This window comes from Emys orbicularis, chromosome 16 (assembly GCF_028017835.1).
Source record: "Emys orbicularis isolate rEmyOrb1 chromosome 16, rEmyOrb1.hap1, whole genome shotgun sequence".
NCBI lineage: Eukaryota > Metazoa > Chordata > Testudines > Emydidae > Emys > Emys orbicularis.
Window position 1 is genome coordinate 33328712 of NC_088698.1, and position 26559 is coordinate 33355270.

The window sequence follows — 26559 nt, forward strand, 5'->3', positions numbered from 1 at the left end:
GAGACAGCCAGGGACTGGAGCCTAAGGAAAAGTGAGGATGATGTACATGGGACTGCAAGAGAGAACATAAAACAAATTCATATCTACACCAGGATGGTCTACATGATTGGGGACTCCATACTCAGAAGAACTGACAGGCCTGTTACCAGACCAGATCTAGAGAACAGAAGAGTGTGCTGTCTGGCAGGAGCAAGGATACAAGAGTGGATGTGAGACTGGAGAGGACCTGTTGGAAGCAGGAAAAAATCCAGTGACTGTTCTGCATGTAAGGATGAATGACACTGCTAGATTCCCATTGGAATGGATCAAGGACGACTACACTCAACTGGCTAAGACATTTACAGACGTGGAAGCTCAGATGATTTTCTGTGAAATACTTCTCATCCCTAGAGAAGGAGGGTGATGGCATGACAACATAATGAAGATCAACTGAGGGCTCAAAGATTGGAGCTACAAGGCAGGTTTGGGGATGATGAATCATTAGGAGGCAACTAGGGAAGGACGACTCTTCTCAACAGATGATCTCCAGTCAAGTACCTAGGATATTAATCTTCTGGCACCAAGGCTGTCATGACTAATAAGTGGGGAGGCCTGAGGGAAACAACTGAAATGCTTGTACACAAATGAAGAGTCTAGGCAATAAAATGGAGGAACTGGAACTACTGGTGCAGGAGGTCAAACAAGATATTATAGGGATCATAGAAACATGGTGGAATAGCACTCATTACTGGAATATAGTTATTGAAGGGTATGTGCTGTTTAGAAGAGACAGGAATAAAGGTAAAGGTGCTGGGGTGGTGTTGTACATCAACAAAGCAGTAAATTGTAAAGAAATACAAAGCTATACTATAGACAAAACAGAATTTGTTTGGGTCAAAATCACTTTGGGGAAGGGTTGTAAAAGAGGTTCTGTGGGGATAGTGTTAGGGACCTGCTATATATCTGATGTGATTATTGGGCCTAAAATTTTACTTTAAGTTCAACAGTAAAAAGTAAGCGAAAGTTCACCAAATGTTACAACCTATAGCAACAAATGTTCATAGAAAATAGGTCGAGTTGTTTTTAATAATAGTTATGAATAAGTGCAAAAAGTAGACAAAAACTAGATTCGTCCAAACAAAAAAAAGCCGACTAATATAGTTTAAAAACTGTTAAAATCATGTTTAGTAAAGAAAATAAAATGTAAAGCCAGAAATGAATTAACTAAAATTAGTGTGGTAAATATTAGGCCTAGCTGGTAAACAAAATAATAAGGGGGATGAACTATGATGCCCACTTTTCCCCCTTTGGGAGTTCTTAAAAGAGACTTTAGGAGTGGGGGAGAGATCACTCTCCTGTCCCACCTTGCATCCCCACTCATCTCGTCATCTTCTCTGACCCCAAGACAGAAGGTGCAGACCAGACTGAAGGATTTTCAGCCTGAGTGGAAGGCCAGTAGGCCTTGCTCTTGTTCAAGGAACTTTTGTTTTTCACTTGAAAGTCCTAAAAATCATTAGATCATCATGACATCCAGCCCATCTGTGTGGCTACCTAATTGCCAGCACGGCACAGGCATGCAAGGATCCTGTTCCGCCTCCTTTCCTTTTGTGTTACTTTGTCCCCTTTCCTTCCTCCTAGCCTCTCTCTCATGCTCTTGGCTTTTCATCAAATCCTGAAATCAGCTGCACTGCATCAGCACAGGCAGTTGAGATGACCACAATCCTGCCCTGTCTAAGGAGAAAAACCCAATCAGATGATGTGTACCAGGATCCAAGCAAGAGGTGTCACGGTCAACCTGCCAGACAAAGCCTTCATTCATAATCGTCCAGTGTTCCAAAAACAACAAATCTGAATTTCCTCCACCTTTCTATCATCTCTCTCCCCACCACCTTGTGTCTATTTGTTAGAAACAGGAGAAGTAAATACTCTTCACACATCATAACAAAGTAAAATTACCCTTTTTTGATGGAAAGGGTTAATAAAAATAAAAAACCTATATTTTGTAAAAATTTTAATTAAGTTTTGCATAATCATTCAATTTCAGTTTCAATACAAATGCCTGTTTTCATTTCTTGTTTTTTTCTGTGTTTAAATCAATAAACTTTCAGTTTTAAAATAAATACTTTTACACGTTTGCCAAGAAACCAAGTAAAACCAAGGCCTCTGTTAAAAAACAAAAACAACTAAGTATCACTGTTTTAATGTTACACAATAAAAAGGTTAAACATCTTTAACTCTTTTTAGCCCTTAAAATCAATAGAAGAGACCCCCAGGTCAGACTCAGACATGGATAGTGATCGCTTTAATATTATTAAAGAGATAAATACTGTTGGGAATTGTGGCATAATGGGAGACTAACCTCCCGGATACAGATGGGAGAATAAATGCTATTAATACTGTTGGGGCCCAATTATTCTTGGATGTGACAGATTACAGTTTTCTTCATCAAACTGTCATGGACTAGATTTTAGTAAGTAGGAAGGACATCATAGAAGAGCTGATTGTAGGAAATAACCTTGGATAGCATGATCGCAAGTTGATTCAATTTAAATTAAATACAGTCGCTCCCCGATTTACGCAAGCGTTCCGTTCCGGAACACCTTGCATAACTCGAATTTTGCACAAGTCGGAAACGTATACCTGACCATTATGCAGAGAAAAAAACCAAAAAAACCCCACTCCTGTTTCTAGCTTACGGAACTTTTTCCATAACTGAGGATTTGCATAAATCAGGTTTGCGTAACCCGGGGGGCATCTGTAGAAGGATAATCAAAACCAGATCATCATCATTTATTTCAAAAGGGCAAAGTTTGGGAAATTAAGAGAACTAGTTTAAGAAGTCAGTTGGACCGAAAAGCTCATAGACTTAAAAATGCAGAAGAGGCATGGAATTTCTTCAAATCAACTATACAAAAACTATCTGAAATTTCCCAAGAAAGGGGAAAAAAAACTCGTAGGGAAAGGCTCAGACCCAGCTGGATGAATATCTACCTAAAAAGGTTATTAGGAGTAAGCAGAGAACATATAGAGAATGAAGAAAGGAGTTGATTAGCAAAGAAAGCTACATCATGGAGGTCAGAAAATGGAATAAAATGAGAATTGCTAAAAGTCAGGCTGAATTAGCTCTTGCCAAGGAAATTAAAATAAATAATAAAGAGGTTTTTTAGTTATACAACTAAAAAGAGATTAAGGAAGAATGAAGTTGGGCTGCTATGCAGTGTGGATGGGAAGGAGATTAAAAGATAATTTAGGTATGACCAAAAAACTAAATGAATATTTGACCTCAGCTCTCAATAACAATGATAATATAGAATGGGCATGAAGGCAGTCTGGCTGATGGAAATGAGTGACTAGAAATGGAAATTACCACATCTGATGTGGAAGAAAAACTCGTGCTCAAATCAGAGGGGCTGGATAATTTCCATCCCAGAATACTGAAAGAGCTGTCATGTGGGATGTCTAGTCCAGTAGCAAGGATTTGTAATAAACCTATCTATTCAGGGGTAGTACCATATGACTGGAGAATAGCTAATGTCAGGCTATATTTAAGAAAAGGAAAAAACAAAAACAAAAAGTGATTCGGCCAGTTACAGACCAGTTAGTTTGCCCTGTGGTATGCAAGATTTTAGAGCAAATTGTGAAGGAAAGGATAATTAAATTCATAGAAGTAAATGTAATGGGGACGTAATGCAACATGGATTAAACAAAGGTAGATCATGCCAGATTAACTGAATTTTTAGATAAGGTAAGTGCAGTAGATCTAACATACGTGGACTTCACTAAAGCATTTGACACAGTACCACATGGGCAATTAATAGTTAAATTACAGAAGATGGGGATCAGTATAAGCATGGTAAGGTGGATAAGGAAGTGGCTAAAGGGGAGACGGCAATGGGTTGTGCTGAAAGTTACATTATTGGACTAGAAAGAGGTTAATAGCAAAGTTCCTCAAGGACTGGTCTTGGGACCAATGTTGTTCTATATTTTTAATAATGACCTTGGCACAAAAAGTAGGAGTGTGCTAATTAAATATGATGATAATACAAAGTTGAGAGGCACTGTCAATACAGAGGAAGATCAGAACATTATAAAGGAAGATCTGGCTGACCTTGAAGACTGGAGTGACAGAAATGGAATAAAATTCAATACTACAAAGTGCAAGGTCATGCACTTAAAGTCTAATAATGAGAATTTCTGCAATAAGCTGGGAGCTCCTAAGTTGGAAGTGAGAGAGGAGAGACACCTGGGTGTGTGGGTCGATCGCAGGATGACTATGAACTGCTACCAGCTGTGAATAAGGCAAATGTGATCCTACAATTTATTAGGTGATTTCCAGTAGAGCTAGAGAAGTATTAGTGCCACTGTACAAGACATTCGTAAGACCTCATTTGGTCACCCATGTTCAAGAAAGATTAAAGTAGGAGAGATCCAGAGAAGAGATAATATTCTGGGAGGGTTTTTTGTTGTTTTTTTATTAATTTTCTTCCTCTGAAGCCTCAGGAATGGATATGGCTGGAGATGGGACACTTAGTGGGGTACACCGGGCTCTGAAGTGGCCCCAAGCATTCTCTCTCTCAGTTGCTTAGCTGGCTGGTTCTTGCTCACATGCTCAGGGTCTAACTTATCGCCATATGCGGAGACAGGGAAGGAATTTCCCCCCAGGTCAGATTGGCAGTGACCCTGAGGTTATTTTGCCTTCCTCTGCAGTGTGTGTGGATGGTGGTTATATAGCTCATTTAATCATTTCTCTGCCTTTGCAACGGCCTCATGTACTGGTGCACCACAGTCCCTCTTTGTTAGAGCCCTTAATGTGGGTTCTCTGACCTAGTGGTTGGAGCCAGGAGTAAACTCCAACGGACCACTCACACCAACGGACAAGCTAGAGTCAGAGCCAGAAGTCATGCCAAGGGTCAAAGCTGGAGTCAGCAACTGAGGTCTGAGTGAGGAAGCAGGAATCAAGAAACAGATCTGGTAACAGGAGCAGGGAAGAGACACAGTAGGTAGCAGGGACGAGGCATGGTAGCAGGAATAAGAAGTAGCAACCAGGAGAGGAAGCAGAGACTTGGGGTACGTCTACACTACCCGCCAGATCGGCGGGTAGTGATTGATCTATCGGGGATCAATTTATCGTGTCTACACTAGATGCAATAAAATCGATCCCCGATCGCTCTTTCATCGACCCGGAACTCCACCGCGGCAAGAGGCGGAAGCGGAGTTGATGGGGGAGCAGCAGCAGTCGACTCGCCACCGTCCTCACAGCCAGGTAAATCACCCTAAGATACGCCGACTTCAGCTACGCTATTCGCGTAGCTGAAGTTGCGTATCTTAGGTCAACCCCCCCCCCCCCCCCCCCAGTCTAGACCTAGCCTTGGTCTCAGAGGTCTGCGCAGCAACAGGCCTGGCAACTAGTCAGTAGGCATGTTGCTCAGACAAGAGATGGGACAGGAAGAGCAAACTTTATAGCGAGTGGTATCCAATCAGCAGTGTTCTGTTAGTCATCTGACCTTGTGCACTCAGTGGGTGTAACTTTTGGTGGTGGGGTTTTAGCATCAGTTCCCTCATCTCCCCTTGCAGCTCAGTGGTGCAGAGGAAAAAGCTCATGCTTTCAGCAGCCCCACTGCCCTGTGTTTGAGACCCCTGGCATCCCTATTCTCTGCATGTGGCACATAACAGTTTAGTCTCCTGGAGACTAATAGTTTGGTCTAATTTTGGTTGTTGAGTTTAGTATGTGAATGTTGAGTGATATCAGTGGTCTCTGATGTACAGGTGGTCAGACTAGATAACCGAGTGGTCCCTTCTAGCCTTAAACTCTATGACTCACGTCTATGAAAACAAGGTGGATAAAAATCAGTGATTTTTTAAAAAGAAAAAAAAAAAAAAACAGATTTTTATTTAAATTAACTACATTCTTTTAAAAAATAAACCTATTTAAAATTAAATTATGACAACCAATGTTAAGGCCTACATTTACTATAATCTATTAAAATCATGTAAATTAAATGAAAAAATATTAAGCAGTACATGTTTACTCCCAAAGTTTTATAGAAAGTCAAATCTCTGAACTGCTAGAAGTCACTGGCTAAGCATCGGAAACCAGAATTTTCTGACATGCAAACCAGCTTTTGACAGCAGTAGCCTCTTCTACATGTGCAGAGAGGATATTTTCTTCATTTCATTTTTTTCAACTTATTCAGATCAATGACTAGTTCCTTCAAAGATAAGAAAATGATTGGGAGTTGAAAAATCAGGAAAGCTTGTTTTCCTCTTCCAATCGATGTATGAAAACAGTGAGGGGATGAAATCTACTAGTTCTAAAATCCTTAAATACATAGTGACCAGAAACCATCACAGATTCATTAACTTCATATACTTCTTTTATTTAATAAATCAGTTAGTTTTAAATGCCAAGCATGTTTTGACACCTTTTACATCTTCTTGTGTATCGAGCACATTTAACGTAGTTTTATTTGACCAATAAAAACATTCATAGATTCTATGGCCAGAAGGGACCATTTTAATCATCTAGTCTGATCTCTTGTATAACCCAGAGCATAGAGCCTCCCTAAAATAATATATCTTTCAGAAAATCATCCAATCTTGATATAAAATTCTCAGTGATGAAGAATCAGCCCCAATCCTGGGTAAACTGTTCCAATGGTTAATTATTCTCACCATTAAAAATTTACACCTTATTTCCAGTCTGAATTTGACTAGCTTTAGCTTCCAGCCATTGGATCAGGTTACACCTTTCTCTGCTGGACTGAAGAACCCATTATTAAATATTTGTTCCCCATGTAGGTACTTATAGACTTATCAAGTCACCCCTTAACCTTCTCTTTGTTAAGTTTAAGAGATTGAGCTCTTTTCATCCCTCTCATGGCTCTTCTTTGAACCCTCTACAATTTATCAGCATCCTTCTTGAATTGTGGGCACCAGAACTGGACACAGTATTTCAGCAGCAGTCACACAAATGCCAAATACAGAGGTAAAATAACCTATCTACTCCTACTCAACATACCCGTTTATGCATCCTAGGATAGGATTAGTTCTTTTGGCCGCAGTATTTATATTGGGAGCTCATGTTCAGCTAATTATCCATCACATCCCTCAAATCTTTTTCAGAGTCACTGCTTCCCAGGATAGAGGCCCCCCACACTGTAAGTATGACCTACACTCTTTGTTTCTAGATGTATACATTTAAATTTAGCCATGTTAAAACATATATTGTTTTCTTGCTCGTTTACCAAGAGATCTAGGTCGCTCTGAATCAGTGATCTGTCTGTCTGCTTCACTACCTCTCCCAACTTGTGTGTCATCTGCAAACTTTACCAGTATCAGAGGGGTAGCCGTGTTAGTCTGAATCTGTAAAAAGCAACAGAGGGTCCTGTGGCACCTTTAAGACTAACAGAAGTATTGGGAGCATAAGCTTTCGTGGGTAAGAACCTCACTTCTTCAGATGCAAGTAATGGAAATCTCCAGAGGCAGGTAATCACTTTATGAGTGATGATTTTATGTTTTCTTATAGGTTATTAAACAGCGTAGGACCAAGAACTAATCCATGTAGGACCCCAGTTTAAGACTTGTAAGTTAGTTATGCTGGTTTTGCTCATTTTTAATTGAATTCCAGTTTCCATCCAAATAGAGCTTGACACAAATCACAAGTAAAAATTAAAATCACCTACTAATAAGAAATGCACCATTCACCATTTCTAACAGAATAAAAAAAATGCAAAAATTCAGAACACAAATAAATGTATGTTACGCTATATAATTGTCTAAATAAACGTGGATAAATATAGCACATTCTCCTGGTACTACATTTAGTGTAAAGGCTATATTTAGTTGCAAATCAGTATGTTTTAATGGTTACCAACCAATGAGAACCAACTTTTCGTTAAGAAAATAACTAAAAACTATGTATGCAAAGTAAGATTCGAATTGATTTTTTAAATCAGGGGTCTGCAACCTTTCAGAAACGGTGTGCCAAGTCTTCATTTATTCACTCTAATTTAAGGTTTCATGTGCCAGTAATACATTTTAATGTTTTTAGAAGGTCTCTTTCTATAAGTCTATAATATATAACTAAACTATTGTTGTATGTAAATTAAATAAGGCTTTTAAAATGTTTAAGAAGCTTCATTTAAAATTAAATTAAAATGCAGATCCTCCGGACCACTGGCCAGGACCCGGGCAGTGTGAGTGCCACTGAAAATCAGCTCGCGTGCTGCCTTTGGCACGCATGCCATAGGTTGCCTACCCCTGATTTAAATCAAGGCTTCCTGGTTGCTGATTTAAATCAATCCACCTTGTCTGAAAAGCAGTGAAGCTTTGATTTAGAATTTTTCAGTTAATCCAGTTTCCTTCTTTACAGAACAGAGGGAAAGGGGTAAAATGGCCTTTTTAGCACCTACCCTGAAGATTCGGAAGTGCTTCTTGCTGTAGTTTTGGTATAAGCCTGTCTCGGTCAACCCTAGCTTAGCAAAGCTATAATCACAGCTTCTGTCTCTGCCAAACCAACACTCGTCATTTACGCAGTCTGGGATTGGGGGGACAAGGAGGAAGGAAGAGAGAGAGAGAGAGAACACAAAATTCCAGTAAGTTAGACCTACCACTGCAAAATGGTACCAAATGATAGCACTTGGAACAGGAGACAAAGCAAGATTCATCAGACACTGCCTGAACCCTATGATACTTCTTTATTTCTAAATAAAGATAGAAAACACTTGTTTCCCACCCCCGTTCTGTCCCTTTTAACATGACTCACATTTAACATTTCTTGTATAAGAATGAAAATGTTAAGCAAAATAAAAATTGTCTCACTCCAAAAATTACAAAATCTGTTTGAGAAACACCAGAATTCATATGCATAAAGAATCAGACCCTTTTAAAATAAACTATGCGTAATCAGTCAATTTTTAAATGGTGAAAAGCTAATTTAAAGAACCAAAACATTAATATCTAGAGCAATAATAATAAACAAAACTGCAGCAACAAGAAAAAATAATGCCCAGATGTGGCAGTTAAAAGGTTCTCAAAAATCTAGTGATGTGACAATCCCAACTAATGCTTCAATCCTTACAAACATGCTTAGTTTTACTTATGTAAGTAATTGCATTGGGATCATTCATGTGCATAATTGTTTGCAGGATCAGGGCTTAAAGTTTAGTAATTTCTGTGAGTCTTTCACACAGCTACAGGGAAGATGCAAAGGTTTTTTTAAAAATAGAAAAAGCAAATTGTCAGGGAGGCTCAGGGTCAGTTGTAATGCCTGAAACTATTTAGCCTTTTTTTTTTTTTTTTTAAATTAAAGATTTACTACATTTCATGTTGAGGGTATCCCTTTAAGTTTCTAGCCCTTATAATTGTAATAATAGTTTTTCAAACATGAATCTAGTTTTATATGATGTCCCCATTTCTGCAGATAGCTCCAAGGCTTCTGCTGTTGCTCAGAACTTTGTCAGGCAACAGCAATGTAAGATAAACACAACTCTGGTCGGTTTCACTGATGGACAGGTGTGAAATTGACTAGAATAAGATTAATTTTAGATTGCTGGTGCTTGGGAGAACTTTGAGCAATAACAGAGATACTCAAATTTAGTATTGAGATGGAATGATCAATCCACTAGAGAAGTTTCAAAAATCGAAGGCTGGGGAAGAGTGACAGTAAAAGAGACTTATTCCCCTGCCCCCCACAGCACCCAGGAAGCTGAACAATGTGTAAAGTAGTGGAAACCCTTCGCCTTAACAGCAGCTAGGAGGTTTGGGGGAAGGCACTAGAAGCAGAATGCACCTTTTCCCTTCCAGCAGCTAGAAGGGAGGTAGAATTTCAAATTCAGCTAGAAGGGAGGTAGAATTTCAAATTCATTAGGCACCTCTAACACGGCTACCCCTCTGATACTTGATGTAAAAGAAAATCTTTTTGTATCGACTCTGGGCTAATAGACATGGTAATTTTTCATATCCCTTTTTAAGAGGAGTCACAGTTACCACCAGAAAAATGCAGACACTGCCTGATAGAACTGTGACAGAACTGTTATAAATTTACTCTATTAATCTATTTTTAAAAATAAGGTAACTGTGCATTATTAACAAAGGAAAACCTAATGGCAGACCGCTAACAAGCAAGTGAAGCCTGTTGTGGCTCTAAGGTCTATCTACTCCAAGTCAATACAGCAGACTGACATGAGATCATGGCAAAAGCACTGCTCCCACAGTATGTCCATCTGCACTTGACTTGCTCTGCCTAAGACCAGGAAGAGCATACAGACTGCTACTGAGTCATGCAGATTAAAACAGCTTTTTTTAGTTCTAGCAGATAGATGGCATGCATCTAGGCATCAAATTATTCTTATAGATATCATTATTCTTTTTCCCCACCTTGGGTTCAGTAATGAGACAAGTTAAAAGGTTTTGTTTCATTCTGCTCTGGGGTCAAATTTTACAAATATATGGCTATACTAACATTCAATAGCACAAAATCTTAGCCAGGCAAATAGGGAGGCAGAAAAGGAGAATTCTGAAAAAATTCTTCCTCCAGATTGGTAGATGCTGTGTATCTCAGTTCCCTATGGCAGCAATGTTTCTTACTGAATATACACTCTACAAAAATCCAAACAAAAACTGCAATCACACCATCAATTATACTTTACCATTCATTCAAAAGTGAAATATTCCATTTTATTAAACTTCTTCAGGATTTTTTGTCCTATTACACACATTGGCTTGAGAGAACCCACTATGGTATATACATACCATAATTGCAGAAACCCTTTCCAAGTGCAAAGAGTCGACCCCATGGCTGAGGAACGATTTCTTCAGGTTCCTGATCCTCAGGAATTGAAGGAAGTTCCTGAGTAGGAACTGTGTCCAAAGAACTGAGGGTCCCAGAACTGGAAGAAGACTGACTGGCACTCTGTGATCCACTGGAGGAAGAACTTGTACCACCCTGAGACTGCTGGGCACCTTGAGATTGCTGGGATTCATTTCCAGTCTCTCGAGACATCTTGGCTTCAGAACCAAAGTTTAAAACAGAGATTACTTTATATTGTATAGGATTTCTCATCACCAAAGCTAATTCAGCTGACAAATATTTAAATACAATTAAAACAGACAATGTAGTAGTTTTCCAGGTAAAATTTCTGGCCTAAAGAACTCAGCAGCCTTGTGGGTAATGTTCCGCTTGCTCTATTTTTTTTTGTAATCCACTTCCATTGAACAAGAATTTCAAAAAAATGGGTAACACTCCCTCTGCTGGTTGTACAGCAGCAGTTAAACCACAATCCCTGACTTTTGGGTAAGCTCTTCAGGGCACAGATTTCATGTGCATTTGTACAACAACAGCAATAGCTCTCCAAACAGAAAGGGACAAATTAGACAATGATTCACCTTGGCAAAAAGAATGCTACAAGTAGCAAATCCTAAGCAAAAAAACATTCAATATTATAGGAAAGCTTCTGATGCTATCCCTTCCCAATATTGGTACCGTTCTTAAAAAAGAGGACAGTCTGTGTTGTGTGTTTTTAAAAAATAAATAAATAAACTGTCAACTTCATTTTATACTACTTACTACTCTGATAAACTGCTGGACATCCCAAGAGAGGTTGTTTCTTTTGTTTTTGCCTTAGCTTTGGATACACACCTAAAGTCTCAACCTTGATTGCAGATACTCTACATAGGTACACAATGACATGAAGCTTATAAAATCAGCTGCTACACTTGCGCAAGAAATAGGCATCAGAGCACGAAATAATCTGTAAAGTAGTTAATGAAGATTATAATGATCATGTATTTCCACAGTACATTTCAGCTAAAGAGACCCCCCAAAGCACTTCTCCACAGTACTGATCATTCCAGCAGCAATTGCTTAGCCCCCATCTGAGATGCAGCTACCTTAGGGAAGATGCACAGGAGCCTTTTCACAATGTATAGTAACGTATAGCATAGGATGGAAAGTAAAAGATGTTGGATACATTTAACCCATCAGAGACAGAGAGCATTTTGGGGACTGTTGTGATAGGTACTGTAGAAGCCACTAAAACAGATAGTTATGGGAAACAAGAGGCTGTTACCCAAATTGAAACACAACAAGGACACTAGTGCAAAGGCCCCAACTCTGGCAGAGAAACACGAGGTTGCAGGAGCCAGGAGTGGGCAGTTCATGTCACCTCCAAAAAGTTCTCCTGAGGAATTTTGCACCACTGCACACGCACAGACTTCACGTCACATGCAGATTTCCTTGCTTCCCCGCAGAAAAATGACTTTCGGACAGGGAAGCCGCAAGAGTGGTCACGTGCCCTCCCCCCGCAGCACGGGCACCTTGTTTCAGGCAGCTGGCAGGGAGGTAAATCACTGCGGGGGAGAGCCTCCCTGGCTAGTGCTGAGGCAGACCCTCCCGCACCAGTTGCAGCACAGCATCCCGCCAACCAGTCTCCCCGCGCCTTGCTCCGCGGGACCCGCCCAGTGTGGCATTGGGAGGAAGGGCTCCGAGGGCCGGGCAGGCTGGGCTGCGGCCACCACGGGGCAGAGACCAGCGCACCCGGCGCCCAGTCAGCCGCGTGAACGAGTCGGCACCCAGGGGTGCCCCCGTCAGACGGCCTGGCCCCGCCCCTCGAGGGTGCAGCGCGGCGGGGGCAGGCCGCGGCCGGGCCTACCGGCGCGTGCGGACTCACGCAGAGGGCAATGGGGACTGACCACCACGCGACCCTGAGACCCGGACTCACCCGCGCGCGCGCACCTAATGAATGGTGACCCGACTCCGAGCCCGACCTCGCCGCTCATTGCGCATGCGCCCCGCGCGATTCTTCTTATAAACTCAGCCAATCCGGCGTTAGCTGGTCTCGCGGGGGCTGCTGGGAGTTGTAGTTCTGGCCCGATGTGGGTTGTGCGGAGGGGTCAGCTCTGCAGGGCGCTGTGGGGCTCTCAGGCTCCAGCCGCCTCTTCTCGGCCCCGTAGCGCAGAGCCCGGCTCTCTCCCCGCCCCACGCTGCTGGAGTTGTGGCATCCCTCTCCCCGCTCGCGGGGGGCAGGGGCTGCCTCGCTTCTGTCCGGCCTGCCAGGCCCTGCAGCCCCCGGAGTCCCAGCCTGATCTCTTCCGCCTTATGGGCTGGTGAGGGGGGCTGAGAACCAGGAGAGGGCCTCGGAGGTTAGGGGTGGGGGAGGTTAGGGCTTGAGGGGAGCCTGGGGGTGGGGGAAGGGCGGGAAGGTTGGAGTGGGGCTGAGAACCAGGAGAGGGCCTAGGAGGTTGGAGCTTGGGGTGGGGGAGGTTAGGGCTTGAGGGAGTTTGGGGGGTGGGGACAGTAGTTGGCGAGCTGTAGCTCTCATGCTTTCCCACTTCTCTCTCCCCAGCGATCGCTCATTCAGCATCAATGTGCAGCAGCTGCAGCAGCGATTCCGGAGCTTGCAGCGCTCCCTACACCCTGATTACTTCAGCCAGAGACCCCAGGTTAGGAGTGATGAAGACTTGCCATTAGGCCTCCAGGCATAGGCCTTGGTGTAGGAGAGTTGTCTCTTTTTCCAGTGAAAGTCACCCAGGCAAGGGGCATGGTGACAACTCATTGGCAGCTCAACAAGTGCATTTATTTGGGAACTAGCTCCCAAATCTGTGTATTTGCATGGTCTGAGTACAGGGGTGGGAGGTAGAACCCAGGGTTCTCTAATCACTGCCCCTGACTTGCTCAGAAGCTTCATATACATTCCTAGTTTGCACTGCAAGTTCTCTGTCTACGAAATGGAATGATTTTCGCTTGAGGTAGAGAGAGAGCTTTTTTTTTATTATTATTATTATTTGGAGGGGCTAAAGTTTTTTTTAAAAGTTGCTGTCGAATGTGACTTTAAAAAGTACTTTTTTCCATAACTGAATTTGTCCACTTCTAATAAAGTGAGATAAACAAGATTCTATTCCAAACTCAATTTCCTTTATTAATGCAATCCCTAAAATTTGGGGAAGAGGAGGAAGCCCTTCACCCTCACCCTCCCCCCAGGCTGTCTGCACCCATTCTCTCACTTGTCCAGTGCTTGAGGCTTACATCAGTGATGTATGGAGGATGTAAAGTGTACTACTTATGGTGAATCAATGTCATTATGTAATCTTCCCCTCTTCCTCTGAAATAGTGTTTCTTTTGGGTCCACCCTGCCACTGGAACCTAAGGTCCAAATTTTCAAAACACTTCCATTAATTGATTGTCTCCATTTTTGGATGTCTGAGATTCCAGGGGCCAGATTTTCAAAGGTGGTGAGAATACATACTTCACTTTGAAAATGAGGCCCCAGGAGTTTGTTTACACAGCCCACAGCAGCAAGCCTCTCAGCCTGGGTTGACAGATTCAGGTTAGCGCTCTAAAAATGTCTGTATAGTCACCACTTTGAAGTTGTGGTTCAGGCTGAAGCTCAGGCTCTGAAGCCCACCCCGCTCGCTAGCTTCAGCACTTGAGCCACAACTTCAAAGCACTGTCCACACAGCTATTTTTAGAGCACCAGTTCAAGCCCTGCTGATCCAAGTGTGAACCAGGGCTGGGAAGCTCACTGCCACGGAGTACGTAGACATACCCTGGGAGTCCCAAGTTATGGTTTTTAAGTTTGGGTCCCTTTTTTGGAAAACTTTGGCTTGGTTGTTTGGAAGCATCTTCGTAAATACAGACTATGCCCAGCCCTGCTTAGTGTGAGATTTAAGAGGTCAAATTACAAGTTGGTCTAGCTCAGGGGTTCTCAACCATTTTTTCCCTGAGGCCACCCCAACATGTTATAAAAACTCTGCAGCCCACCTGTGCCACAACAACTGCTTTTCTGCATATAAAAGCCAGGGCCAGTGCTAGAGGGTAGCAAGCAGGGCAATTGCCTAGGGCCCCACGCCACAGGGGCCCCCATGAGTCTAATGTTTCAGCGTTCTGCCCTGGGCCCCAGTGAGTCTAATGCTGGCCCTGCTTGGCAGACCCCTTGAAACCTCGCAGTCCCCCAGAGGGCCCCAGACACCTGGTTGAGAACTGCTGGTCTCGCTGAAGAAAAGCAATTGAAGTGCTGCATTTAAAAATAAAGAAAAAAATTAAACTTTGATCACAGAGGTAACAGATTTTGAACCAGTAAAGTGCTGGTATTCACTGGGTATTTCTAATGTACCCAATGTTCTTATCTAGGTCCATAACAGTTTAATTCTTTTGGCTTCCTTAAATGTTTTGGTAGATATTTTATTACAATTAAAGATTGCACTGACGTGTACTGTTCATATAGTAATTTTATTTCTTTACTGCTGATTAAATGTGGCATGATTTGGCTTTTATTGTAAATATGGCAATTCTGTGTAATAAAAATATTTCTGGATCTTCTGTTGACAGAAAGAGCGGGACTTTTCTGAACAACACTCTTCCTTGGTTAACCGAGCCTACCAAACCCTTCTAAGTCCCTTGAGACGTGGATTGTACCTAGTAAGGTGTCTAATATGTACTGCAATATCACACCATAACCATGCAGAGATGACTGTAGTTTGTTACAGTATAAAGAACCAAATCTTGTGTACTTCCTCCACTGCATTCCCACCATTCATGTGCTTTCACAAGAGAAAACAGGAATCTTTGGGTACGTCTACACTTACTTCCTGGTTCGGTGGCAGGCAATCGATCTTCTGGGATCGATTTATCGCGTCTTGTCTAGACGATAAAATCGATCCCGGATCGATCCCGGAAGTGCTCACCGTCGACGCCGGTACTCCAGCTCGGCGAGAGGAGTACGCGGCATCGACGGGGGAGCCTGCCTGCCGCGTCTGGACCCGCGGTAAGTTCAGACTAAGGTACTTCGAATTCAGCTATGTTATTAACGTAGCTGAATTTGCGTACCTTAGTCCGAAGTGGGGGGTTAGTGTGGACCAGGCCTTTGAGACTGAAGGAGGCCAAACAGCTCCTCTGTCCCACCTAGAATCATAGAATACCAGGGTTAGAAGGGACCTCAGGAGGTCATCTAGTCCAACCCCCTGCTCAATGCAGGCCCAATCCCCAGACAGATTTTTGCCCCAGATCCCTAAATGGCCCCCTCAAGGATTGAACTCCTAATCCTGGGTTTAGCAGGCCAATGCTCAAACCATTGAGCTATCTCTCCCCCTGTTAGCATCTTGACTATGGAATAACTTTTTTCTTTTATTAGTTTTATCACTGTAATCTCACTAAGGCTATGTCTACACTAGAGACTTTACAGCAGCATAGCTATACCAATGCAGCTGCATCACTGTAAGATCTCTCATGTGGCTGGTCTAAGCCGACGGAAGAGAGCTCTCCTGTCAACATATTAAACCATCCCCAATGAGCAGCAGTAGCTACGTTGGCGGGAGAAGCTCTCCAACTGACATATTGCTGTGCACACTACCACTTATGTCATTCTGGGGTGGGGTTTTTTATACCCCTGAGCAACATAAATTTTGCTGCCATAAGTGGCAGTGTAGACATGGACTAATAGTCTGTCGCTCATCCAACAGATTAATTATCTCTGAGCAAAGATGTACCTCCTATACTTACTTTAAGCCTTGCCCCTAACAACTCCCAGTGCCCATTTGTGCATTAGCCCAACTGCTAATTTTGGAGCTTGTCTACACAGGGAGTTTTTCCTGATGAACGCCACATGTAGATAAACTCTTAGTGACTTGATATTTTGGAAAGTGGTTGGGATTGAAATACAGATCTGGCAGCAGCAGATATTGTGAGCCCATTGTTTTCTTCTTCACCAGCTGGAGCTGAATGGAGTGGAACTGGCAAAAGGGACAGACAGTGACATAGATGTGGAGTTCCTCAAGGAAATCATGGAAATCAATGAGACACTGGCAGAACCTAATAATGAGGCTAAAATAGAAGAGATTGAAAGTTTCATTGAAGGTGAAGTCTAGACTTGTCTAATGTACAGAAATAAGTTACAATGCTATATTTTTCTATAATGTGAAAAAGGCTAGTCTCTCTAATTAAGGTGATGTAAAAAAGGCTGCCCCATAGCACCTCCTGCTGCCTGAGCATGGCATTGTAGATGCTCCCTGCCCAGGGCCCAGAACACCACACAGTTCAAAAGGGTCTAAAGCAAAATTCCCCTGTTAAGGTTCTACTTTATTAAATCTAAATAAACTTGAAATAAGTCCCTCCCTTTGATAGCAGGGTTTGCACAGCCCTCCCCTGTGGGGCCTGTATTTCTTAGTCTAGCCTGCGATCTCTCCACTTGGGCCCAAGAGTGCACAGCCCCTCTCCTTTGGCCCTGTAGTTCTCTGAGTCCAGTTCAGTCTCTACCTTAATCTTCTGCAGCACTTACCTGCAGCCCCTTTTCTCCAGCCACCTGCAGCCCCTGGGCTTCTGTCCTGCGGTTTCTGTTTCTAGAAGCACACCTTCCAGGCTCCTTGTTCTAGAGAGCTCTCCTGGAAGATGCTATGTCTAGGAACCCTTTATCAAGCTTATTAATAAACAGCCAGTCAGTCACCAAGGGATTTAGTTGGTTCCAGATGGGTTTGCGTTGGCTCATTCTCTCTATCACAGGTAGGCTGGTCCGTAACTCCCCTTAAAGGGCCAGCTCTGTGACAGGAGGAAGTTAAGAAAATAACTTTTCCACATTTTCCTATGTTTTTCATCATTATGTTGAATAGGACAAACTTTAGTCCATGTCCTTGTTTTTATTTTGATTGCTTTAGATCCGCTATCATTCTGTCCTTCTATTTTGCATCCCCTGCACATTTGTACACCTCTGTGTTCTTAATCTAACACTTACCCCTATAGCTTTTCACTTGTCCCCTTACCTGATCTGTATTTATCTTTTTATGTTAAGCTGCAGTGTCCAAACCCACTGAGGCCTGCAAAAGCTGTAAACACAAGAGGGCATCAAACAAGTTTAAAACCCAGCAAAACAGACAATCAACTCAAGCTTGCTTTTAGAAGTGTGTTCCTTTCCCCTCAACCCCAGACTATAGCAACATTTAGGTTGGCACAACAGCAATGGCCTTCTACAGAAAGATTTAGCAGTAAAGATGAAATTTCTAACAGAAATCTAACCTGGCCTCAGCAGACTTGCACAATATCAAATTACCAAGTTCTGCCTTCATTTCCACTGAAGGTTTCTATTGTCACGAAACTCCACAGAAAACAAGAAAACCCTCCACTTCGTCACACATGTATGTGGACTTCATACTTTATCTGCCTTAAGAATTCTGCTTACATACATTCAGCATTGCGTGACTGCTCCCCTGGTATCTATGAAATAGGACTCCTTTCGGGTTCCTCTTTTTTTATGAAAAAGAAAGAGGAGCAGTATATCGGTTTGACTGACATAGTGTCTGGTGCCTAATCTCCAATTTCTCTTTTGTCCTTTCATTGTACCAATTTTCTCTTAAACTACTGGATAGATTTTTTTATTTTTTTTTATTTTTTAAGAAGCAATTTTCCTATTGTTTTAGTCTACAGAGAACGTAAATATCATTACCTCTTCTCTATTTCTTTAATTGACCTCTCAGTTCTCCTGTCCCAGATGAATATGTATACATAGTGTACTAGAGATTGTCATGGGCGTCTGGATACCGGTTTGTGCTGGTAGATTGAGCTGCAAAACTACTTGCATTTTCTCCACCCAAACTGCAAATAAGATAACTTACACTGCTTGCCATGGTGCCCCGAGGAATAGGGTTCCTTTTTATAAGCAATCTAAAAAGGACTTTATTAGTTCAGCTTTGCTAGTCCGATGCAGGTGTGGTCACAGCTTGTTATAACAGCTACCTTTTCAAAGCAAATATTTTTTCTGTTAATGTTGTTAACAGAATTTTGCTTTTTACAGCAAAATTCCATACATGGAATATCATGAACAAAATTTTACTAATAGGAAATGTATCTAGTGCCTGTTATAATCTATTTAGCGAGCTTCTACCTAGTTTGGCAACAAATAAATATGCATATAGATTTTTGAATAATGGTTTAAACGTGTTTTAGGTCATGTTGCCTATAAAGAGAAATATATTATTCAGTGTTTGAAGTTGTCAGAATAAAGAGTAATGGGTTAGTGTGAAGGAAGTATTCAGCGTGGAGATTGAGAAAGTGTTAAGACTGATGAGGGAAGTAATTCTTGGCTCCAAAGTGATAGTGGAGCAACACAGAAGCCCAAGGAGAGCTTAGAGAAGACATTTAGGAAAATGGTGTGGGGAGCACTGCTGTGTGATGCAAGAGCTCAAACGGGAAAATCTTGGGAGTCTTTTCTTGCTTGACAATCTATCACTCTGTGACAGAGAGACTTTCACTGAACTCCAGCAAGCGTTGAAAGTTTGAGGGCTTGTCAACTGTGGAGAAGTACTAGGTGGATGATGGTTCAGAAGAAGGATAGTTAATAAATTGGAAGGTTACAGAGTGATGAACAGTCTGAACTTCAGCTGTCCACAGGAGACACCAGTGCAATCTGATGAAATGAAGATGTAGAGTTTGAGTACAGCAAGTCTCATCTACTGAACAAAGGAGAGGATAGTCTAGCATGATATGGCACATAGTAGGGAGCTGTTAAAGGTGCTCTGCTCAGAGGGACCTGAGTCACTCAGGAAACTTTTCTCTAAATATTAATGCCAGTCACCATGACAAGAGAACATATATACTATAACAACACTGTCACCAGTTTCAAAGAACGTTTTAAATCACTTTATGGTAAAGCATGTTAATATGGAGAAAATGTAGCAAAGTATTTGGTTTGAAGAGACTTACACTTTCACCCACAAAGTTTTTAATATATGGTAACTGTGTATTTGGGAGAGTGCTGTAAGCGTGTCCTCTCATCCTGCCTACTTTCTCCATGAATGTGTTCTAGGTAGTGGCCAACCATCAGTTCAATGATGAAGTATTTTCACACTTCCATTCTGCAGGGTTAATGATCCTGGCTGCAAGAAATAATAGCAATAGTCAGTATTGTGAAAGGGTAAAATAAAATTCAGAGTGCAAGCTGAACTTTTAACCAAGCTACTAGCCCTTAAAGTTTGTGATGACATTAATCTCCCTATTTACACTAAAATTCACTTGCTTGATTTGGTGCTAAACTGTTTAATAGCTAGTGACAGAACAAAACAGTTAGCAACAACGTTATTGCAAAGGTGCTGGCAGCATATCTGTTTCCCAGCATGAAGTCATAATGCAATGTTATTGAAAGTGCTCAGTGAGCATATATACAGCTTTGAATAAGACAGTGTATTTTTTGTTTTTTACAGTTAAACAAGAAGAATTGACCAAGGATGTGAGAGAAGCTTTTGAAAGAGGTAGTGATCTCAATCAGTTACTTCTTGAATGGTTTTACTGCTATAATGTCAGAGTAATGAGTGCTAAAAACAGCATGCTTTGGTATAAAGTATTTAGTGAACTACAGAATTCAAGTATCATTCACTGCCTTTAAAAATAAAAAACTTCCAGAGACCAATGGGCAAGCTAGTACAGATCCCAGAGTACTGATAACAAGCTTCTAGCAAGCTGACCTGCTCAGTGAGCAGGCTGCTGTGTTTTGCACCAGCTTGTCTCTGAATAGTTTTATGATGCATCTCCATGTAAGATGCAAACCCTAATATCCATTGTCCTTCAGTGAAAAGGACTGAAATTACCTCCACTGTCCTCACCACCTCTTTTCCTTAAGCTCACTGTCATCATGTCAGTATTGTCTGGGTTAAGTCTCGGCCATCTTACTCTCATCCATACCCCAATTTTAGACGCTGGCTGTGGCATGGAACTACATTCTCTGAGTCAAATGAGAGAATACTGACAATGTTGCATCCCATACCTCCTGGCTAACTCTCCTAACAGCCCCATGTGTACCTTGAAGGCTAGCAGGGTGACAAAATGGTACTCTTTGGGACCCCACAATTAACAGCCGTTTGAGAAGAGGAGCAATTGCGAACTTGCCACAGCAAAATGCCAGTGAGATCTCTCCAAGAAAAAAGAACAAAGCCCCTGAAGAGCAGCCTTCTCCACTCCTGCTAGGGTCTTATGATTAATGGTATCATAGGCAGCTGACCGATCGAATACCACCAGCATGAACACCTGATATTCATCCATCTCCTGGAGAAGATAATGAACCACGGCAGTCTCTGCCAAGGCCAGGTCTGTGCTCGCATTGCGAAGTGTCGAAAAGATCAAAAGCATTCTAGATAGTGTGAGCCATGTCTCGCCACAGCCTTCTCCATAATCTTACCCAACATGGAATACAGGTCAATAATTAATTAGATTGTCAGTGTCAATTGATGACTTTCTGAGCAGTGTGCACTAATGCTCCCTTCTAAGCAGGATGCTCCCTGCTCTCACAGAGAGGCAAACAAGGGACCCACTGTTTCCCCACTGGCCTCCACCTGTCAGACGCTGCTTCCCGGTAGTCAGGCCTAGTGGTTGGAGCAGAGGACAAAGCTGGATGTAGGGTTGGCACTGGGCCAAGGGTAGTACTGGAACTGAGATCTGGGGACAGCCATGGTCAGAACAGGAATCCGTGTCTGTAGATAAGTCAATCAGGTCTGTAGCCGGAGTCCAGGTATATGACAGAGGTCAAAGCCGGATGGTTCAGACTCGGGTAGGAGGGGGCCAGGAGGCAGGGTAAGAACTGGTCAGGAGCAGGCTGGGAGTCTAGAGAGTCTGATACTCTGTGAAGCAGCAGAAGTGTTCCAAACTGGGTAATGCTGTTGCACAGAGTGATTTGCAGCTCTGGTGGGGTTGGAGAAATACCTGAGCCTGGAGGTCATCTGACCCAGGCTGTGCTCAGGGATGGCTGAGTAACTGCAGGCTCTGTGGGAAAGGTAATTCACTGCAGTGTTGCCACATGCCTGAGTGATGGCTCAGTGCAGCTTTGTGGGAGGGACAGCTGAGTGAGTAGCCCTGGTTTGGCTGCAGGTTTGCCTCACATCACCTGCCAGGAAGTATGTGGATCCAAAACACTGCCTGCAAGACAAATCTCTCTCACCATCTTCAGTACCTCAGTGAGAATCATTGCCTGAAACTACCAGCCAAGATGAGGCCCTTGTTCCCTCAAGACCTTGTTCTGACACCAGGGATCAAGACCCCAGCCCTAATCTGATCAATCTTGTCTGTAAAACAACAAGAAATTTCCTCAACAGGAGAGAGTCAGACCAGCTACTGAACTCACTATCCTGATTTAGCAGACTATCTATAACCTGGAATAAACCTGCTGTCCAAGATTTTGCAGATACTCTGGTAGAAGAAAATAACTTGTTCTTTACTTCCCAAACCTTCATGAAACAGCTGTTGAGCCTCTGCATGAGATTTCCACCACTGGCATGCTAGCTGTAATCCTTTTGCTTAATTTGTTGCAGGTCCTGAGTAAATCAGGGTGACTGTGAGAATGAAGCTAGCAAAGAGGGCACCTAGAAGTATTGTCTTCCCTAATCATCAAGATTGTGGCCTAACAATGGAACAAGACTCTCTGGAACCCTTCTAGTTCCATTAATCAGTAAAGGCAGACCATTCAAAGAGGTGTCTCACCCTGACAGGAGAAATGAGCCGTAGGCAGTAACTGTTGGTCCATGATGCTAGTTTAAGATTTAATTGCTTAACTTGCAGTCCCAATCCAAAAATCCGGTCCAAAGAGTGGCCACGTCTGTGAGTTGATCCAGTTAACTACCTTCAATAGGCCCATGGCTCTCATGATGTCCAGGATCTCCTGACCACCTCTGAAGATTCATCACCTATATGAAGATTGCTCTCAGTGATTTGAATCCTTCCCTGTATTTCCATTGCCAATGGGCTGAGGCATGTAGTCCCCTTACAAAGGGACTTGACAGTGCAGCAGAGCCAGTGGTACACTAAAATCAGTCCCACCTTAATCCCATCTGGGGCTTGCATGCTAAATGGACACATACTCTGTCAGATCCAGTTTGGAGAAGACTTCCTGTAGCTCAGGTGGGATGTAATCAGCACTGCCACGCTTTCTCCCTACTGACCATCCTTGGTTCATGATATATATCTCTACCTCAATATAACGCTGTCCTCGGGAGCCAAAAAATCTTACCGCGTTATAGGTGAAACTGCGTTATATCGGGGTAGAGGTGTACCAAACATCTAACTGGTAAAAGCTGTGCCAGAACTCAGTCATCTACTCCTGTGGTCTTGCATCCCTACTCTGCCAGTCCCACTACCATGGAATCAGTGGAAAGAAGAATTCAAGATCCTCCTTATCTCAGGGCCCTCTCTCACCCCAGGGTACAAACCCTTTCATCTACCCTGTCTCAATTTTAACACTTCTCTCAATATTCTAATTTTTCTTGGTCTCTTAGACCAGAGGCTGCCCTATTTCCAATTCCACAATCCCCCATAACCAGCCTCCTTCCCACAAACATATGCCTATAGGTACCTTAATACGGGTTTCCTACTGTAATGATTACCTGCCCTGCTGGCCTCACATCAGTGGATGAAATTGCTTTAACTACAACATATTATTAAATCCTTCAACATAAAGGATCCACTATTAACACCACTTAAAAAAAATACAGAGCCTGAAGGCATGCTCCAGTGCTGGCTGAAAGAGCTCCTGTTACAGGCAGAGCCCTTCTGGCAATGGTGGTGGGATGGAGCCAGTCTTCATTGTAGCAGTGATTCCTAGCCAGGCTGCTGGGTCTTACTCCTGTTATGTCTGTTATAGTTTGTAATGGAAATAGTCCAAGCACGCCTCTGATGCCAGTCTTACAGTTTGATACCTAGTAGCCTAATGGTTCACTGGGTTTTTTTTGTTGGTCCTTCTCAGAGGAGTTATTGGAGGGCACTACTGTTGCATGTCTTTTCCCCATTCTTTGTACACCTTGTCTTTTTAGATTGTAAGCTTTTGGGACAAGCCCATTTCTTACATTTGTTTTGTAGAGTGCCTATTGCAAAGGGGCTCCAATCCTGACAGGCCTCCACTGTTGCAACATAGGTTTTACTGTGGTACTCATGGTATTTGGGTTTTTTAAATTCACGTTTAGTTTTGTTATTGATATAGCCATTTTACAACAACAAAATGTTTTAAATTTAAATTTCTAAGATGAAACAGAGACTCCATCCTAATATAAACTTCAGTTCTTTGTTTCATTTCAGATGATCTTCAAGAAGCCAAGAAACTTCTAAACAAAATGAAATACTTTGAAAACTTGGAGGACAAGGTGAAGAGCAAGAAGAACCCTTCCTGATATCACATTCTTTGCCATTAAGATCTGATCCACTTTTGATTAAAGTAGTGATTGGTAGTTTCTGATTCAGGAACTAAAAGGAGCACAACCATTGTGTGCCTCTTGATTTTTTTGGTCCTTTCTTACCTACGGAAACAGAAGAGCTGTGTAAAAGACATCCATGTACTACCCAGTGTCATTAGATGGCAGTCTTGGAAGTGGAATGTTGCTGGCAATGACCCTGTACTCTTCAATTCCAACTGCTAGCTTTGTGGCCACACTCCTTACTCTCAATATTTATACCTTCTATATCCCAAAGTGTATATCTACCTATCGCTAGTGGACAATAAATGAGTATGCAGATCACTGTTGCTATTGGGATTTAGTCAGGGCCTGATGCTGCTGTCTTTGGACAAAACTTCCACTGACATCAAAAAGTGTTGCCTAAGTAAGGCGTTAATGCCCACTTTGGTGGATTTTCCCGTCTCCTTACCAAACGCTCACAGCCGTGAGGAAAATGGTGCTTGTTTATAGGAAAAGTTTTAGCTAAGATTGCTCACTGGAGAGTTTCTTGCAGGACCTGGAGACAGATGGTAAATACTTTCTCAGTTCTACTAAGGGCAGAGATTATTCAGGGTGGGAACGCATTTGCCTCCTTCAACCAGTGTGATAGTCGCTCTTAACTTGTTTACTACCACTTTGATCAGGATGTGTTTAAGATCTTACTTTTGCATGAATCTAGCAAAAAGAACCTCATCAAACTCTCCTGCCCAAAGCTGCCCTTATTTCCTTTCACATCAGTGTGTGTTGGTGAGGCAGTTGGAAGGAGTAAGCAAAACTGGAGATTTGCGTGTACTTTGTATGTTGCCTTGTGATACTTAAACTAAATTCTTGGCCAGCTCTAGCAGTGCACTGAACAAACAGGGAGAGATGTATTTAGCCTTTTCTGAGACTCTAAACCAGATAGGACCTTATTTCACACAAGAGATGAGTTCATGGCAGGAGATATCTAGAGTAGAAACTAATTTATCTGTATATTGTTGTAAAAACAAATGATTAAATTATTAGAATAACTTCCTGACAAGCAATAAGAACACAGTGGCTTTGTCTGTTAGCCTTTTTCCCTAAAACTTCCCATTGATTTTACTCTTTAGGTCTATGTAGAGAAGAACCCAGGTGCCTGTGCTGTTTTAACCATCATGTCATCTAAGCATGTTCTGGGTAGATCTAGACAAGAGTGGTTAAAACGCTGACATCTCTACCGTAGTGCTCCTGCTATTATATCACTTGTGGAACTGCACCAGTGGTAGCATCAGTCGGAAACAGCCAGAGAGCACATAAGTTACAGCTCCTATAACAGATCCTTATAAGGTGAGGAAACAAAACAATCAAAAGGGAATGTAAATGCTGTAATAAATTAAGACTTTTGGTGTTTTAGTTTTAAGGGAAATTTAAAATGTGAGTTCACTTTTGATTCAAAATGCTAGCTGGACAGCCCTGGTGATTAAACAAAGGAGTCTTCCACACTACAGGTACAGTATTGACAATTCAAGCTAGACATCAGGGTAGTCAATAGGCAGACTGCGGGCCCAGTCTGGATCACCAGATGCTTTTGAATGGACCCCAAAATCTTTTTATTTACTTATAATTATTGTTTTCTATTATTATTATTATTATTATTTTCTTTTCTGGAGTCTGGACCTTGACCAAGAAATTTGGACCTTGGAAAAAATAATTAGCTGCTATACATGGTCTTCCTGTGCTGTCAGTGTTCCCCAGTCCTGTCTTGGAATGACCCATCTCTAGGGAATGAGAGAAATGTTCAGTTTCTATCCCAAGTTGAATTTAGGCATCTCTGCTGTAGATACCATTTGTTGCCTTTTGTGACCAGGTATTTTCATCCACCAGAAGCCAGACTCAGTGAGACTCAAATTATTTTCACACAGGTCACCAAATAACTGTTATGGTAGGGGTTTTTTTTTATAATCGAGGCTGGATTTCAACCAGTAATTTCAGGGAGGCCAGTTATATCCTGATCCCCAATACCATTCAGTCCTTGTAATTCATTTTATCATGAATCTAAAAAAGCATATATATAACTTCTTACCTACTGCCTTCATTCCAATGGGATTCATTGCTTGTGTCCATGTTCTGCTGTCACAGAAATAGGACTGTGTAGGAGAAGCCTCAAGTAGGCTGGGGCCTGTCAGAGGAATTAGTCTTGATGGCACGAGGAGGAATGTTTTTATGTAGTAACTAGAACAGGGGTTCTCAAACTGTCAGGACCCCAAACTGGGTCAGAACCCCATTTTAATGGAGCTGCCAAGGCTGGTGTTGGCCCAACAAGTCTCAAGCCCAAGCCCCACTGCCCAGGGCTAAAGTTACATGCCCCCCGCCCAAGGGCAGAAGCCCTTGGGCTTCAGGTTTGGCCCCCCAACCCCACCCAGGATGGCTCAGGCAGGTTTGGTCTTCGGT

The 26559-nt window shown here is 42.4% G+C and overlaps 2 protein-coding genes across 3 annotated transcripts in view; one reads left to right on the plus strand and one right to left on the minus strand.

Annotated features, from left to right (window-relative positions):
- The window catches only part of CHEK2 (checkpoint kinase 2), a 48772-nt gene extending 36016 nt beyond the window's left edge, over window positions 1-12756 (minus strand). Inside the window, exons 1-4 of one of the 2 annotated variants that reach the window (XM_065417810.1) lie at window positions 12699-12756; window positions 11546-11644; window positions 10732-10986; window positions 8391-8515 (exon numbers count right to left, since the gene is read on the minus strand). In XM_065417810.1, coding sequence (XP_065273882.1) covers window positions 8391-8515; window positions 10732-10986; window positions 11546-11644; window positions 12699-12756 — 537 coding nt within the window. The remainder of the gene's footprint in view (window positions 1-8390; window positions 8516-10731; window positions 10987-11545; window positions 11645-12698) is intronic. The other variant, XM_065417811.1, reaches the window with a different exon arrangement.
- A 61-nt stretch (window positions 12757-12817) lies between these two features.
- On the plus strand, window positions 12818-24191 carry HSCB (HscB mitochondrial iron-sulfur cluster cochaperone). Its single transcript, XM_065417698.1, has 6 exons — window positions 12818-13083; window positions 13323-13419; window positions 15305-15394; window positions 16684-16828; window positions 20161-20208; window positions 24014-24191. The coding sequence occupies exons 1-6, from the start codon at window positions 12851-12853 to the stop codon at window positions 24103-24105; spliced, it is 705 nt and encodes a 234-aa protein (XP_065273770.1). The 5' UTR covers window positions 12818-12850; the 3' UTR covers window positions 24106-24191.
- The last annotated feature ends 2368 nt before the right edge of the window (window positions 24192-26559 follow it).